Raw genomic sequence first — 11,945 nt, 5'->3', positions numbered from 1 at the left:
GAGTAACCTCCCACAAAACTATGACGAATAATATCACAGGGTGAACACCCCCTGTGACCTGAGGAATAACGTAGTTTTAGGATATTATGAATGATGTGACAAGGTGTACACACCCTGTGACGTTAGGAGCTATATCCATCTAGGATGTTAGGAATAATATCACAGGGAACACACCCCCTGTGACATTAGGATATTACGAATCATATCACAAGGTGTACACGCATTGTGACTTTAGTACTAATATCCCTCTGGTATACTATGAATAATATCACAGGGTGAACATCCCTGTGACATTAGGAGTAACATCCCCCTAGAATAGGAGGAATAATATCACAGGGGGTACACAGCCTGTGACTTTAGGAGTATCACCGCCCTGGAATATGATGAATACTGTCCCAGGGTATTAACCCCCTGTGACCTGAGGAGTAACATCCCGCTGGAATATTACGAATAATATCACAGTGTGTACACCAACTGTGATATTAGGAGTCGTATTTATTTTTAAGATATTAGGAATAGTATCACAGTAGGTGTACACAGTAGGTGTTAAAATTTATAACCAATATTTTCATTTTATGTAGGTTGAGTACAGAATTGGGTTTGTGTACCACGTGGGTTCTTTGTGTTACAGAAAGACTTCTGATCATATACGTGTACATTTGTGCCCATACCATAGAACTTGAGCCTCATTTTACTAATAGGGCCGTTATAGAGCTTTATAACTCTCCACCTCTACAGCCCATAGTCGGTCATAATTACATGGAGACCCAGATCAAGAATGCCATCCAGAATCGCAGCATTGAGCTCCTAGTGGCAAAATGTGACCCGTGTGATGACAGTGTAACTGAGAGTGTGGCTTCCAGGCCCGCACCGGGAGGGAGCAGTGGGTGGTTTGGATGCCATACCTTTATGTTGAGAGTGTGATTATAACTTCTAAGACAGTGAAAAGGCTGTGGTTTCAGTGATCCTTGCTTCCCAGCTAGCAACCCTATCATTTCTTGTCAGAGATCTTTTTTGGGATATTATACGTCATTGTTCTTTTCATTCTTTTCCTCGCACACTTCTCTTCCCATTTGCTTCTTAAGTTCTGGGAGGAAGGGAGGCCAAAAGAAAACAAGGCTATGGGAGGAAAAATCCTTTTTATGCCACAAAGTATCCATTTTGCTGACTTCAAGAAGGTTCTGTTTGGTTAGGAGACAGCCTTTTGTTTAAGGGGAATTCAGATGCCCCGGGGATTTACAGCTTGCACAAACCCCCTGGAAATGGGAAGGGGCTGCGTGGCGCGTCAGCAGGGAGAATGTAACTCTCCTTTGATGAATCTTCCAGAGTTAACAATCCCGATATTTAGGGAAAGGAGGAGGCTGGTGGTGATCCCTGGACCATGCTGGATTTTCAACTCCAAATAAAGAAAGATGGGGGAACTGTGCTTCCATGTTGCCCCCTCAAGTGGTGATCTGTTGAATTTCCATAGTATAACGGGGTTTGGAGTGAATCAGAATTGCTGTTGGAATGGTATTTTGCATTGTAGTAACTAAGGAATACAGCTCATGTTCAAAGCCTAAGGAAAATATTTGGCAGATCCAAGATTAAGGCAAACATGCATTGAATGCAAATTTGGATCCAGGCGCTTGCGTCTTCAGAAAGTAGCAAGTTGACCAGCAAATGTTAGCAGGTAGAAAAACATACTTATAAGGAGAAATTCAGAATGTAGTTGTTTTTCCTGCTAAAATCACAGAAAGAAAAGGAAGGGCTGTGAAGGGAAGACAGGAGAGTTACTATAGTGCAGAAGGAGATGCCAGGTCCTGGCCAGCCACCAGGACAAAGGCAGCAGTGGGTTCCTAGTGTCAGGTCCTAGAAGAGGTAAAGGCCTCACTCCTGGTGCTGGGTTTGAAGAAGAGGCTTTACTGGTTATTTTATAAGAAGAATTAGTGCAAGAGGTAACAAACTGCTCCCGTTTTGTGGGTGTCTAACTCTTCCTCTAAATAAAAGCTTTCCAAAACGCCATGTTGGGTATCAATTTATATTAGGTTTTTAAAGTAAAACCACTATCAATTTGTTTTTAAGAAGGAATTGTTTGATAGGAAAAGTCTAATTGGCTAGAAAAGCTGGCTTGTTTTATTTAATTCTCACAACAACTCCACTTGACCCTTCCGAATTCACTTTACGGATGAAGAAAGTGATGCTCAGGAGGTGATGTCAGCTGCCACAGTAGCCCAGTCGATCAGCAGCAGCACCAGGCCCCCACCTGCTTCAGCCCATGGGCTTTCTGTGTGGCTGCTCTGGGATCCTGATAGGTCATTCGTTTGATGCTTTTGCTTCACCAGAGCGATCATTTCATGTTTAGTTTCGTGACTAGGAACTGGCTTCAAAAACAACTTCTAATGAGTCAAAAACAGCCAAAATGGCAAGGACGGAAAAACTCCATGGGTCAGTAGAATCATAAAGGGGAGAGTGCGTATTATCTGTCTGTCTCTCATTCTCTTCCCCTTCCTTTGCTTCCCTTTTCCCCCTCTCTCTTCCTCACACTGCCTCTTTTTCTTTCTCTCTCTGTATTCTTCCCTTTCTCCATTCTTGCTCTTTCTTAAGTCCTATTAACAGCTTCGTCTATATGGCATCATTTTTACTTGTCAGCATCTGCTTTGGCTTATTCTTAGTCATTGTGCTTGTCTTTTCCATTGGAGGATGGCCCGATCAATCCTTTTCCATTCTGTCAAAATGGGACAGTGGCAGTTTAATGACTGAGTCCGGGAGTGAATTGGCTAATACCAAGTAACAGAGCAACAGATAAATACACTTCAGATCCTTAATCCTAGGCAAGGAAAACAAGGAGACTCAGCCCTTCCTGCACTCCAGAAAGAAGGGCTCAGTCTCAGCAGAGCAGCAGGAAGCACAGCTGTGGGGAAACCCAGGGTATATTTAGTGTGGCCCCATTTGAGCTGGGCAGGTCCCGGCAAAGCATCCCTTGTCATTTGTGTGCCATGGCCAGTGTGTGTCCTCCCAAGATGAAGAAGGCTCGGGCTCTCTGAGACAAACTTGCCACCGGGGGCCTCTTGCCTCCGACCCTGGTCCTTGAACCAGGATGATGCTAGAAGGAGGCCAAGGACAAGCAGAGAGGAGTGACTCCCGGGGTAATGGGTAGCTCTGGACATGAATATGAATGATGACAGAAAGCTCCTAACAGAATTGAGACCTGCCTCTGCTCCCAGGACAGTCAAGGGAAAGTACTCAGACCAGGACCCCGCCAGCAGCATCCCCCTCCTTGTGGGGCATCACAGCCCCAGGACCTTAGGACAGGCGAGCTTCTTTCTCTGAGTCTCAGCTCCCTCCACTGTAAGACAGACACAATCTGCCCAATACTTCTGAGATGTTGAGGATAACACTGAATGAGCTGTGAACATCTTTTAGAATCCTGGAGTGCTGGGCTTTATAAGGAATCATCGTTATGTGAAAGTTCTGGTTTGGGGGGTTTTTCTCATTGTAGTTATTATCAGGTTGAATTTCCACAACCAAAGGAGTCAGTTGGGTTGGGAAAGTCAGAAAACATTGATTTTTATACTTCTTGTGTGCCATGTATTGTTCTAGCTGTTTTATATGTTATTTTTTAATCATCTAAAACCCTGCAATATTACCACGCATTAAACTGATGATGTAGACATCATACTTTTCAGTATTATGTTGCCATAAGTTTGGAGGAGAGAACACCGAGGCTTGCTTTGGGAAGGTTGCTTCAGATCACACAGCCAGGGCCATGAGTTAAGAATGTCAGTTTCCATCTGTCCCTTCGTATTTTACCTAAGTCCACAGAAGAGTGAGCAGAAACTGATAGAGTCTAGAGGCCAGAGATGAGCCAGAATAATTTGTTTGGCTTTGGAATGAATTGAAATACACACACACACACACACACACACACACACACACACACACACGTGTTGCCTTTTTCACCTGGCTTGTCTCTGTTCTGCTTTAGTTTTTCTCAGTTGTCAAGGATCTAGGATGTGGGTCAGCTGACGGTGTGTTTGTCCTGGAGCGGTCACCATGGGCACCGTTGGAGGAGACGGGTTCCCTTTGAAGAGACGCCTACGTAACATCCCGGCCTTGTCGTCAGAAGGCTCTGGGTCTGCCCACACTGGCCCCATGATGTTAGCCAAGTCACTTCCCCTTAATTAAGTCTCTCCTTGTCTCTGCACCAGTACAGTGGAGTGGTGAGTTGGAACTGGGTCCCACCTTGCCTGTCTGAGAACAGGCTCGTTCTGAACATTCACTCCCAATCATTTCCATCTTCCCTTCATTCTTGCTGTAGGGCTTTGGGGAACAAAACACAGGGCCAGAGGCAATGAGTGACACCAGAACTAAATATTGGCGGTTCCTCCCAAGTTCACTCACTCATCTCCTGGAGGGGGTGCAATGAAAGCTTGTCCTCAATTTACTTTGAGATATATCCCATGATATTTTTAAGCAATGCATTTGTATTCCTAACAGTATTTGCCTCAGGTCCTATAAAAATGAGTGCATAATCCTTGGGTGAGGCCCAGACTCCATTGGTTCTTTGGCTGCTGATAAACCCATCAAGTAATTGAGCCCAAGTGGATAAGTGTGAGTCAGTTCTCATGCCAGCCTCATACAAATGTTCTCATTGATAGTGAATGGTTGTACAAAGTATTTTTACCTATTATCTCTTTAAAACTACCCAAAGTCCTGTGATGATACCACGAATCCCCCCAGAGACCGATGAGGAAGTGGGGCTTCAGACGGAGGCAGAGACTTACCTGAGGCCGGGATCCCCTCCACAGCTGCAGGTGGAACCAGTGAGCTGCCAGGTGGGAGGCAGCTCCCAGGCCACCCTTTCATGCATACTTCTGAGCTCCCAGGGGAGGGAGGGGCAGATAGGCTTTTAGTCCGCAATGGCTGAGACCCACAGGGTGACTTGGCTTTGCCAAACCCCCAGGAAACAGGGGCGGTGGGAAGAACCAAGAGAAGGTGGGGTTGAAGAGGAGACTGCCACAGGTTTAAAGGGGAGTGCGCTGGAATTGGTGACGTTCCCGTAGCATCTAAGAATTTGAGCCCATCTGCATGAAGCTCTGTAAGGCTGGGGACTCGCTGAGATTGCAGAGAGGCAGGAACAGGGAGTGCTGTGGAAAGACAAAAACATTTTGTCCTTGAGCCTTCTCAGTCTGTGCAAGACAGGAAATTCCTCAACTCTCCCGAGGCAGCCAGCTCTCCTGACTGCTGCAGCCTAGTGAGAGAAACGAGATAGATCTATGTATTTCCAGTCCTGTGTCCCCAAGCCCACTCCTGGAGCTTCTGCCAAGGCCCCTGGTAGCCCTCTGTCAAAGGCTGCAATGCTGAGTCAGGAGCACTGGAGAGCAGCAAGGGCCTGAGAGCCCCATCTTCGAAGGGGACCGTTGGGGGTTACCTGCTCTCACACTCAGGCTCCATGCCCTTCAATTGCACCTGCTTTGGGGTTTTCCTCCAGCCTCCTGGACCTTCCCAGCTTCTCCCCATCAAGGTTCCCAGAGGCTGGGCTAGGAGAGTTCTACAGTAGGCCTGCTTTCATTTTCAGTGGCAGTGGATAAAAATTCAGTGGCAACTTTGGAGGCGACACCTGCCCAGATACATTATATACCCTGGAAACCTCCCCATGGTTCCGCTTCCTGAAGAAAGTCTAGTATTTGTGGTCCTGTGTTGATAAAAACCCAAAATGCCGGCTGTCCTTTCCCCAGAAACTTAGGGTTTAAGTTAGAAATATCCTAACCCTCCCCTTCTCAACAGTTGCACCTGCCAAAAACAAAAACAAAAAACGCGAAAACGGCATTACTAAAAGTCAAGCTGCCTGGCTCACAGGACCAAGAAAGAGACAAGACGCTGGGCAGCCATGGCTTGTCCTGCACCAGGATTGTCCCCTGTGAGACGCGGATGGCAGGGCCAGCCACTCTGCAGCCCCCTCCCCTTCAGCTCCTGTGAGGCGGGGATTCCAAGAATGAGGAAATGCTGTTCACCCACCTCCACAAGAAACTGAATGTGAATGAGGGGCCAGGCCTCTCACCCTCCTCCTTGACTTGCCGACGCACTCCCTCTCTCAGAGAAATTGATTTTTTCTCCCAGTTTTTATTAAGGTATTATTGATGTACAATAAACTACATATACTTAAGTTGTCTAATTTGTTAAGTTTTGCCATATGCACACACATGAAACCTTTGCCATGATTTTTTAAAGTGAAATTCTCATTGTCCCCAAATATTTCCTCATGCCACTTTATAATCCAACCCCCCGTCCTCTGCCCCACACCACTACTGACCTGCTTTCTGTCACTGGACTTCGCATTTTCTAGAATTTTATATAAATGGAGTCATCCAATATGTACTCTCTCTTTGTCTGGCTTCTTCCTTTTTTTGTTTGTTTGTTTGTTTTTGCTTTTGAGACAGAGTCTTGCTCTGTCTCCCAGGCTGGAGTGCAGTGGTGTGATCATGGCTCACTGCAGTCTCAACCTCCCAGGCTCAAGTGATCCTCCCACCTCAGCCTCCTGAGTAGCTGGTCCTACAGCTTGGTGTCTTTCATTCAACATAATTATTGTGAGATTCATCCCTGCTGTGGTGCCCTCAGTAGTTCATTCTTTTTTGTTGCTGAGTAATATTCCATTGTGTGGATATATCACAATTTGTTTTACTCATCTGTTAATGGACATTTGGGTCATTTCTAGTTTGCAGCTGTTGTGAATGAAGCTGCTCTGAAAGTTTGCGTACAAGACTTTGTATGGATATGTGCTTGCATTTCTCTTGGGGACATACCCAGGAGTAGCACGACTAGATCCTAAGGGAAGTATATGTTTAACTTTTTAAGAAACTGCCAGACTGTTTTCAGGAGGTTCTGTACCACCTGCCATGTATGAGAGTTGCAGGTTGCTCCACATCCTTGTCAAGACCAATTCCTGGGATGTGATGTCTTTTTATTTTTAGCCATTTTAATGAGTGTAGTGTCTGGCTTTTGTGAGGTGCTTAAAACCTCCTAGGATGGGAATGGAGCACCATATAATTATAGAAAGTGACAAAGAAGCTCTTCAGTTCTGTCTTATGAGAGACACCAAGATGTGCTGTTAAGTTAAAAAGATGCCAACTATTTTGTATAACGTGCTTTCATTTACTTTTTAAGAAGAAAATAAAATGCCTGTTTGCTTCCATATGTTACACACGTAGATCATCTCTGGCAAGATGAACAAGAAACTGAAAACTCGTTGCCTCTGAGGACAGATCACTGGTGGCTGGGGGATGGGGTGGGAGGGAGACTTGCCATACTCTTTGGTACCTTTTGAATTTTGTATGTGAGTGTATCATTTATTTGAAAAACAAAAAAAATGTTTTAAAAACTCACAAACTTATAGGAACTCATTGTTCATTCCTGGCTATCAGGCAAGAACATTTTCATTGCCAAGCAGAGAAATGGGAGGCATCTTGTTCCTAATGATCTCTAGGAACTCTTAACACTCTTTATCTGTTAGCTGCCAGTTTCTGGTGGGAACCTGAGCATCAACATAGTCATGTACCAAGTGGTCATTTAGTCTGTGTTTGTTGAATGAATGCATGAGTGTTCACCCCACGTTCTGTTTTCTACCACACAGAAAAGAAGAGTAGCGGGAAGAGCGAGTACCTTCTGCCTGTGGCTCCCAGCAAGCCCACTGCACCCATCTTCCTGCAGGGCCTCTCTGATCTCAAAGTCATGGATGGAAGCCAGGTCACTATGATGGCCCAAGTGTCAGGTCTGTCTCTGCAGCTGTCTCCTGGGGATTAACATGAAAATGGTCTTGGTTGCAATGAGTATTGCTCTCTGAGGACACGCTCAGATCCTTGATCCACCAGAAAATCAGATGGGACCATCAGGTGATGGACTCAAAGAAATGGAGACTCTTGTCCTCTGTTTTCTGCCTTCTCTGGGTAGGATTTTCTGGTTTCATGATTAAGTGGTCCAGAGGAAGAAGATGGCCATAGAGCTAGAGCAGTGAGAGATTAATTTGAAAATATAGCGTGGCCAGTGTAGCTGGAAGGTTTTGAAGACTGGTACAAAACCAAATTACGTGAGAACTTCCCAAATCTCAGAAGATGTTTTCTCAGTTGCTCTATTCAAATTTTAAGGTGAGATGATAGTGCAGAGGTTCTTCTAAAACAGAGGCAGGGAAACAAGAGCATGTGATTAGTATCCTGGTCTGAGACATCACAGTCCTTGCTAGAGGTGAGTGAGAGAAGCCCAGAGAAGATCCTGGCACATTGCTCATGGCTGAGGAGCCAGAGTTTTCCACTGAGTGCATAACTGGTAATTGGCCACTGATCAGTGCCTCTGACACTCTGAAGGTTGCTTTCCTAGTTTTTTAGTCCCTCTTGAGCTGCATAAGCAAAACAGATGGGCCGTCAGAGATCCTGTGGACTTGCCCTTTTAGGGATGCTTGGATGGACTCCCTGCTCCTGTGTGCTAGAAGCCACCCTTTGATGGTCCTAGGCAGAGGGCTGGGTCCCCTCCCCTGTCCACACTCACCGTGCTGCACACTGAGTCCTTGAGTTGAAAGAGATTGGAGGCGCTCTGCACCTGCCTCCAGGCATTTGATGTCTAACCCATTGCAGACATGCCATGCCCTCTCCTGAACCTCTCCAGGGCCTGGTGTCACAAAGCCTGCCTCAGCAGCCTCCTCCAGGGCCCTTGCTCCTTTGAAGCAGAGCCTAATGGCTCAGCTCTTATATCAGAGGAAAGCCTCACAGATGCCCATGGTTTTATGCTCCAACAAATTCGCAGAAACTACCCAGAAATGTAGACCAGTAAAAACTGAAAATGCTATCCATCAAGAGCCATGTTTGGAAATCCTGCTCAAGCTGGTGCCTATCTTTACCCTGGGATGACATTTTGTGTGACAGAAAAATGAAATGCTACCTGAGGTCTCTCTCTGCGGAAAATTTGCAAGGGAGTTACCATGAAGGTACCATTGTCTAGATGTGGGTGTACCATGTGAAGCAGCGCAGAGCAGAAAACACATTCAGTTTCAACCCAGGAGTCCAGCCACCACTTAGGATTATTAAGCAGCTTGAATTCTAATTTTAAAAACTATTCTTCTTGGGTTTTCTGTTTCATCTCTGAAATCATATTTTCACTTCTCGATTTTCAGTATTTTCCCCAAATCTTATGTTAAATAATTCTGATGAGCATGTATGGGGTGTTTTCTTTGTGCCAGATGCTGTTCTAATCTGCTGTCCTAATGGGCTGCTAAGGGAGGTTTGGTTGACTCATTTCATCCTCCCAACAAACCCACGAGGTAGATCCTGTTCGAATTCCTATTTTACTGATGGGGAAGTGGAAGCATAGAGAGTTGTTGGAGTGTTTCATCCAATATCATTGTATTCAGTGCAGAGTTGCTGCATGGCGGGGGAGGACCTCCCTAACCAGTCCCCCTTCCCCTCCTCCTAGTTCAGGGAATCCACCCCCTGAAGTCATCTGGCTGCACAATGGGAATGAGATCCAAGGGTCAGAGGACTTCCATTTTGAACAGAGAGGCACTCAGCACAGCCTTTGTATCCAGGAAGTGTTCCTGGAGGACACGGGCACATACACCTGCAAGGCCTGGAACAGCGCTGGAGAGGTCCACACCCAGGCCATGCTCATGGTACAAGGTGAGGCTGACCCACTCAGAGCGAGTGGGAAGGAGATGCTGCTGCAGCCTCTCCAAAAGTGATTTGGAGGCAAGGAAACCACATGAGGCTACTTTGTTCCCACTGTGGGCCCTCTCCTCCCTCAGTCCCACCCCAGCCCCAGAGGCCAGCTCCCTGTCCAACATCACAAGGTCTGACTGAGTGGGGCTGCCCTTCCCAGCTTTCTGAAGTCCCTGCCCTCTCTGGGTTACTGGTGCCAAGGTGTATAGAGTACTAAGAGGGAAATCTGTAATACACTTAACAATTTGGCAGTGATAGCTTTTGAGGTGAGTTATGGGCTTAACAGGGTCCTTGCCATTAGATAACATATTTAAGAGGAGAGGCAAGTTAAGCACACATAAAGTGAGTGACAACTCTTAATCACACGCATTGGATACAGATCATTAGCACCTGGCTCGGTGCCCCTGTGCCTTCTGGGCTACCTCCCCTTACGTTGGATATACAGTCATGTTAATATTATCCTCTGAGAATGTATCCGAGATGGATATGCCATGAGAAGGGTGTGCTGCATTTGTGTATCCAATCACAGTGATTTCTGGACAAGCTGTTACTTGGGTGACATGCTATCTTCCCATCCTTCACCTCCATGGAGAATTGAGTGGACACTGCCTGCTGAGGGGCCTCCCTGTTTAGCTCTGCCCTTTGCCAACTTCCAGAGCCTCACGATGGCACCCAGCCCTGGTTCATCAGTAAGCCTCGCTCAGTGACAGCCTCCCTGGGCCAGAGTGTCCTCATCTCCTGCGCCATAGCTGGTGACCCCTTTCCTACCGTGCACTGGCTCCGAGATGGCAAAGCCCTCTGCAAAGACACTGGCCACTTCGAGGTGCTTCAGAATGAGGACGTGTTCACCCTGGTTCTAAAGAAGGTGCAGCCCTGGCACGCCAGCCAGTATGAGATCTTGCTCAAGTGAGTCTGCATGTCCGGCCAGCCTCCCTTAACCCTTCCCTCCAAATTCCTAGCTCCCCTAACCTGGGTCTGGGCAGCCAGAAGAAGCACAAACCCATGTGGGGTTTGGACTTCCAGGTAAAGCAAATGCGGGCTCAGTGCTGCTCACAAGCTTTTGCTTCTTCCACTTCAGTATAGCAAGTGTTCATTAAAACCTTCCCTTTTGAGCTTAGTTCCCCAGAATCCTGTCTTGTTACATCTCTGTTCCCCCATTATATGGTGTATGGTGAGTATGAAGGAAGGAGGAATGGATCAAAGTTGGAAAAGCAGGGGGATAGAGGGAATGCATTTGTTATCTATTGCTGTGTAACAAATTATCCTGAAATTTAGCAGCTTGAAACATTTATCATCTCCCAGCTGGGAATTTGGAAGCAGCTTAACTGGATGATTTTGAAGTTTCAGTCAAGATGTCGGCAGGGGCTGCAGTCTCTGAAGGCCTGACTGACACTGGAGGATCCGCTTCCAAGGCTCACTCCCGTGACTGTGGCAGGAGGCCTCGGCTCCTCACTGGTTGTAGTGGGAGGCCTCGGCTCCTCACTGGTTGTAGGTGGGAGGCCTCGGCTCCTCACTGGTTGTAGGTGGGAGGCCTCGGCTCCTCACTGGTTGTAGTGGGAGGACTCGGCTCCTCACTGGTTGTAGGTGGGAGGCCTCAGCTCCTCACTGGTTGTAGTGGGAGGACTCGGCTCCTCACTGGTTGTAAGTGGGAGGCCTCAGCTCCTCACTGGTTGTAGTGGGAGGACTCAGCTCCTCACTGGTTGTAGTGGGAGGCCTCAGCTCCTCACTGGTTGTAGGTGGGAGGCCTCGGCTCCTCACTGGTTGTAGTGGGAGGCCTCGGCTCCTCACTGGTTGTAGTGGGAGGACTCAGCTCCTCACTGGTTGTAGTGGGAGGCCTCAGCTCCTCACTGGTTGTAGTGGGAGGCCTCGGCTCCTCACTGGTTGTAGTGGGAGGCCTCGGCTCCTCACTGGTTGTAGTGGGAGGACTCGGCTCCTCACTGGTTGTAGTGGGAGGCCTCGGCTCCTCACTGGTTGTAGGTGGGAGGCCTCCGCTCCTCACTGGTTGTAGATGGGAGGCCTCAGCTCCTCACTGGTTGTAGGTGGGAGGCCTCGGCTCCTCACTGGCTGTTGGTGGGAGGACTCAGCTCCTTGCCTTGTGGACCTCTCCGTGGGGCTGCTTGAGTGTCTTTTTAGCATGGCAGCTGGCTTCCCCAGAGCCAGTGATCGAAGAGGGAGCCCAGGTCGGAGCTTGCAGTGTCTTTTAAGACCTACCCTTGGAAGCCACACGCCATCACTTCCGACTTTGTTAGAAGTGAGTCACTA

The 11,945-nt window shown here is 47.4% G+C and overlaps 1 protein-coding gene across 1 annotated transcript in view; it reads left to right on the top strand.

Annotated features, from left to right (window-relative positions):
• The window catches only part of LOC129058280 (myosin light chain kinase, smooth muscle-like), a 53,307-nt gene that overhangs the window by 32,425 nt on the left and 8,937 nt on the right, over positions 1 to 11,945 (top strand). The window contains 3 exon segments of the mRNA XM_063721669.1: positions 7,613 to 7,745; positions 9,442 to 9,644; positions 10,340 to 10,589. Coding sequence (XP_063577739.1) covers positions 7,613 to 7,745; positions 9,442 to 9,644; positions 10,340 to 10,589 — 586 coding nt within the window.

The sequence above is a fragment of the Pongo abelii genome, chromosome 2 (genome assembly GCF_028885655.2).
Source record: "Pongo abelii isolate AG06213 chromosome 2, NHGRI_mPonAbe1-v2.0_pri, whole genome shotgun sequence".
Lineage (NCBI taxonomy): Eukaryota > Metazoa > Chordata > Mammalia > Primates > Hominidae > Pongo > Pongo abelii.
This window is presented reverse-complemented; position numbering and strand designations above follow the sequence as displayed.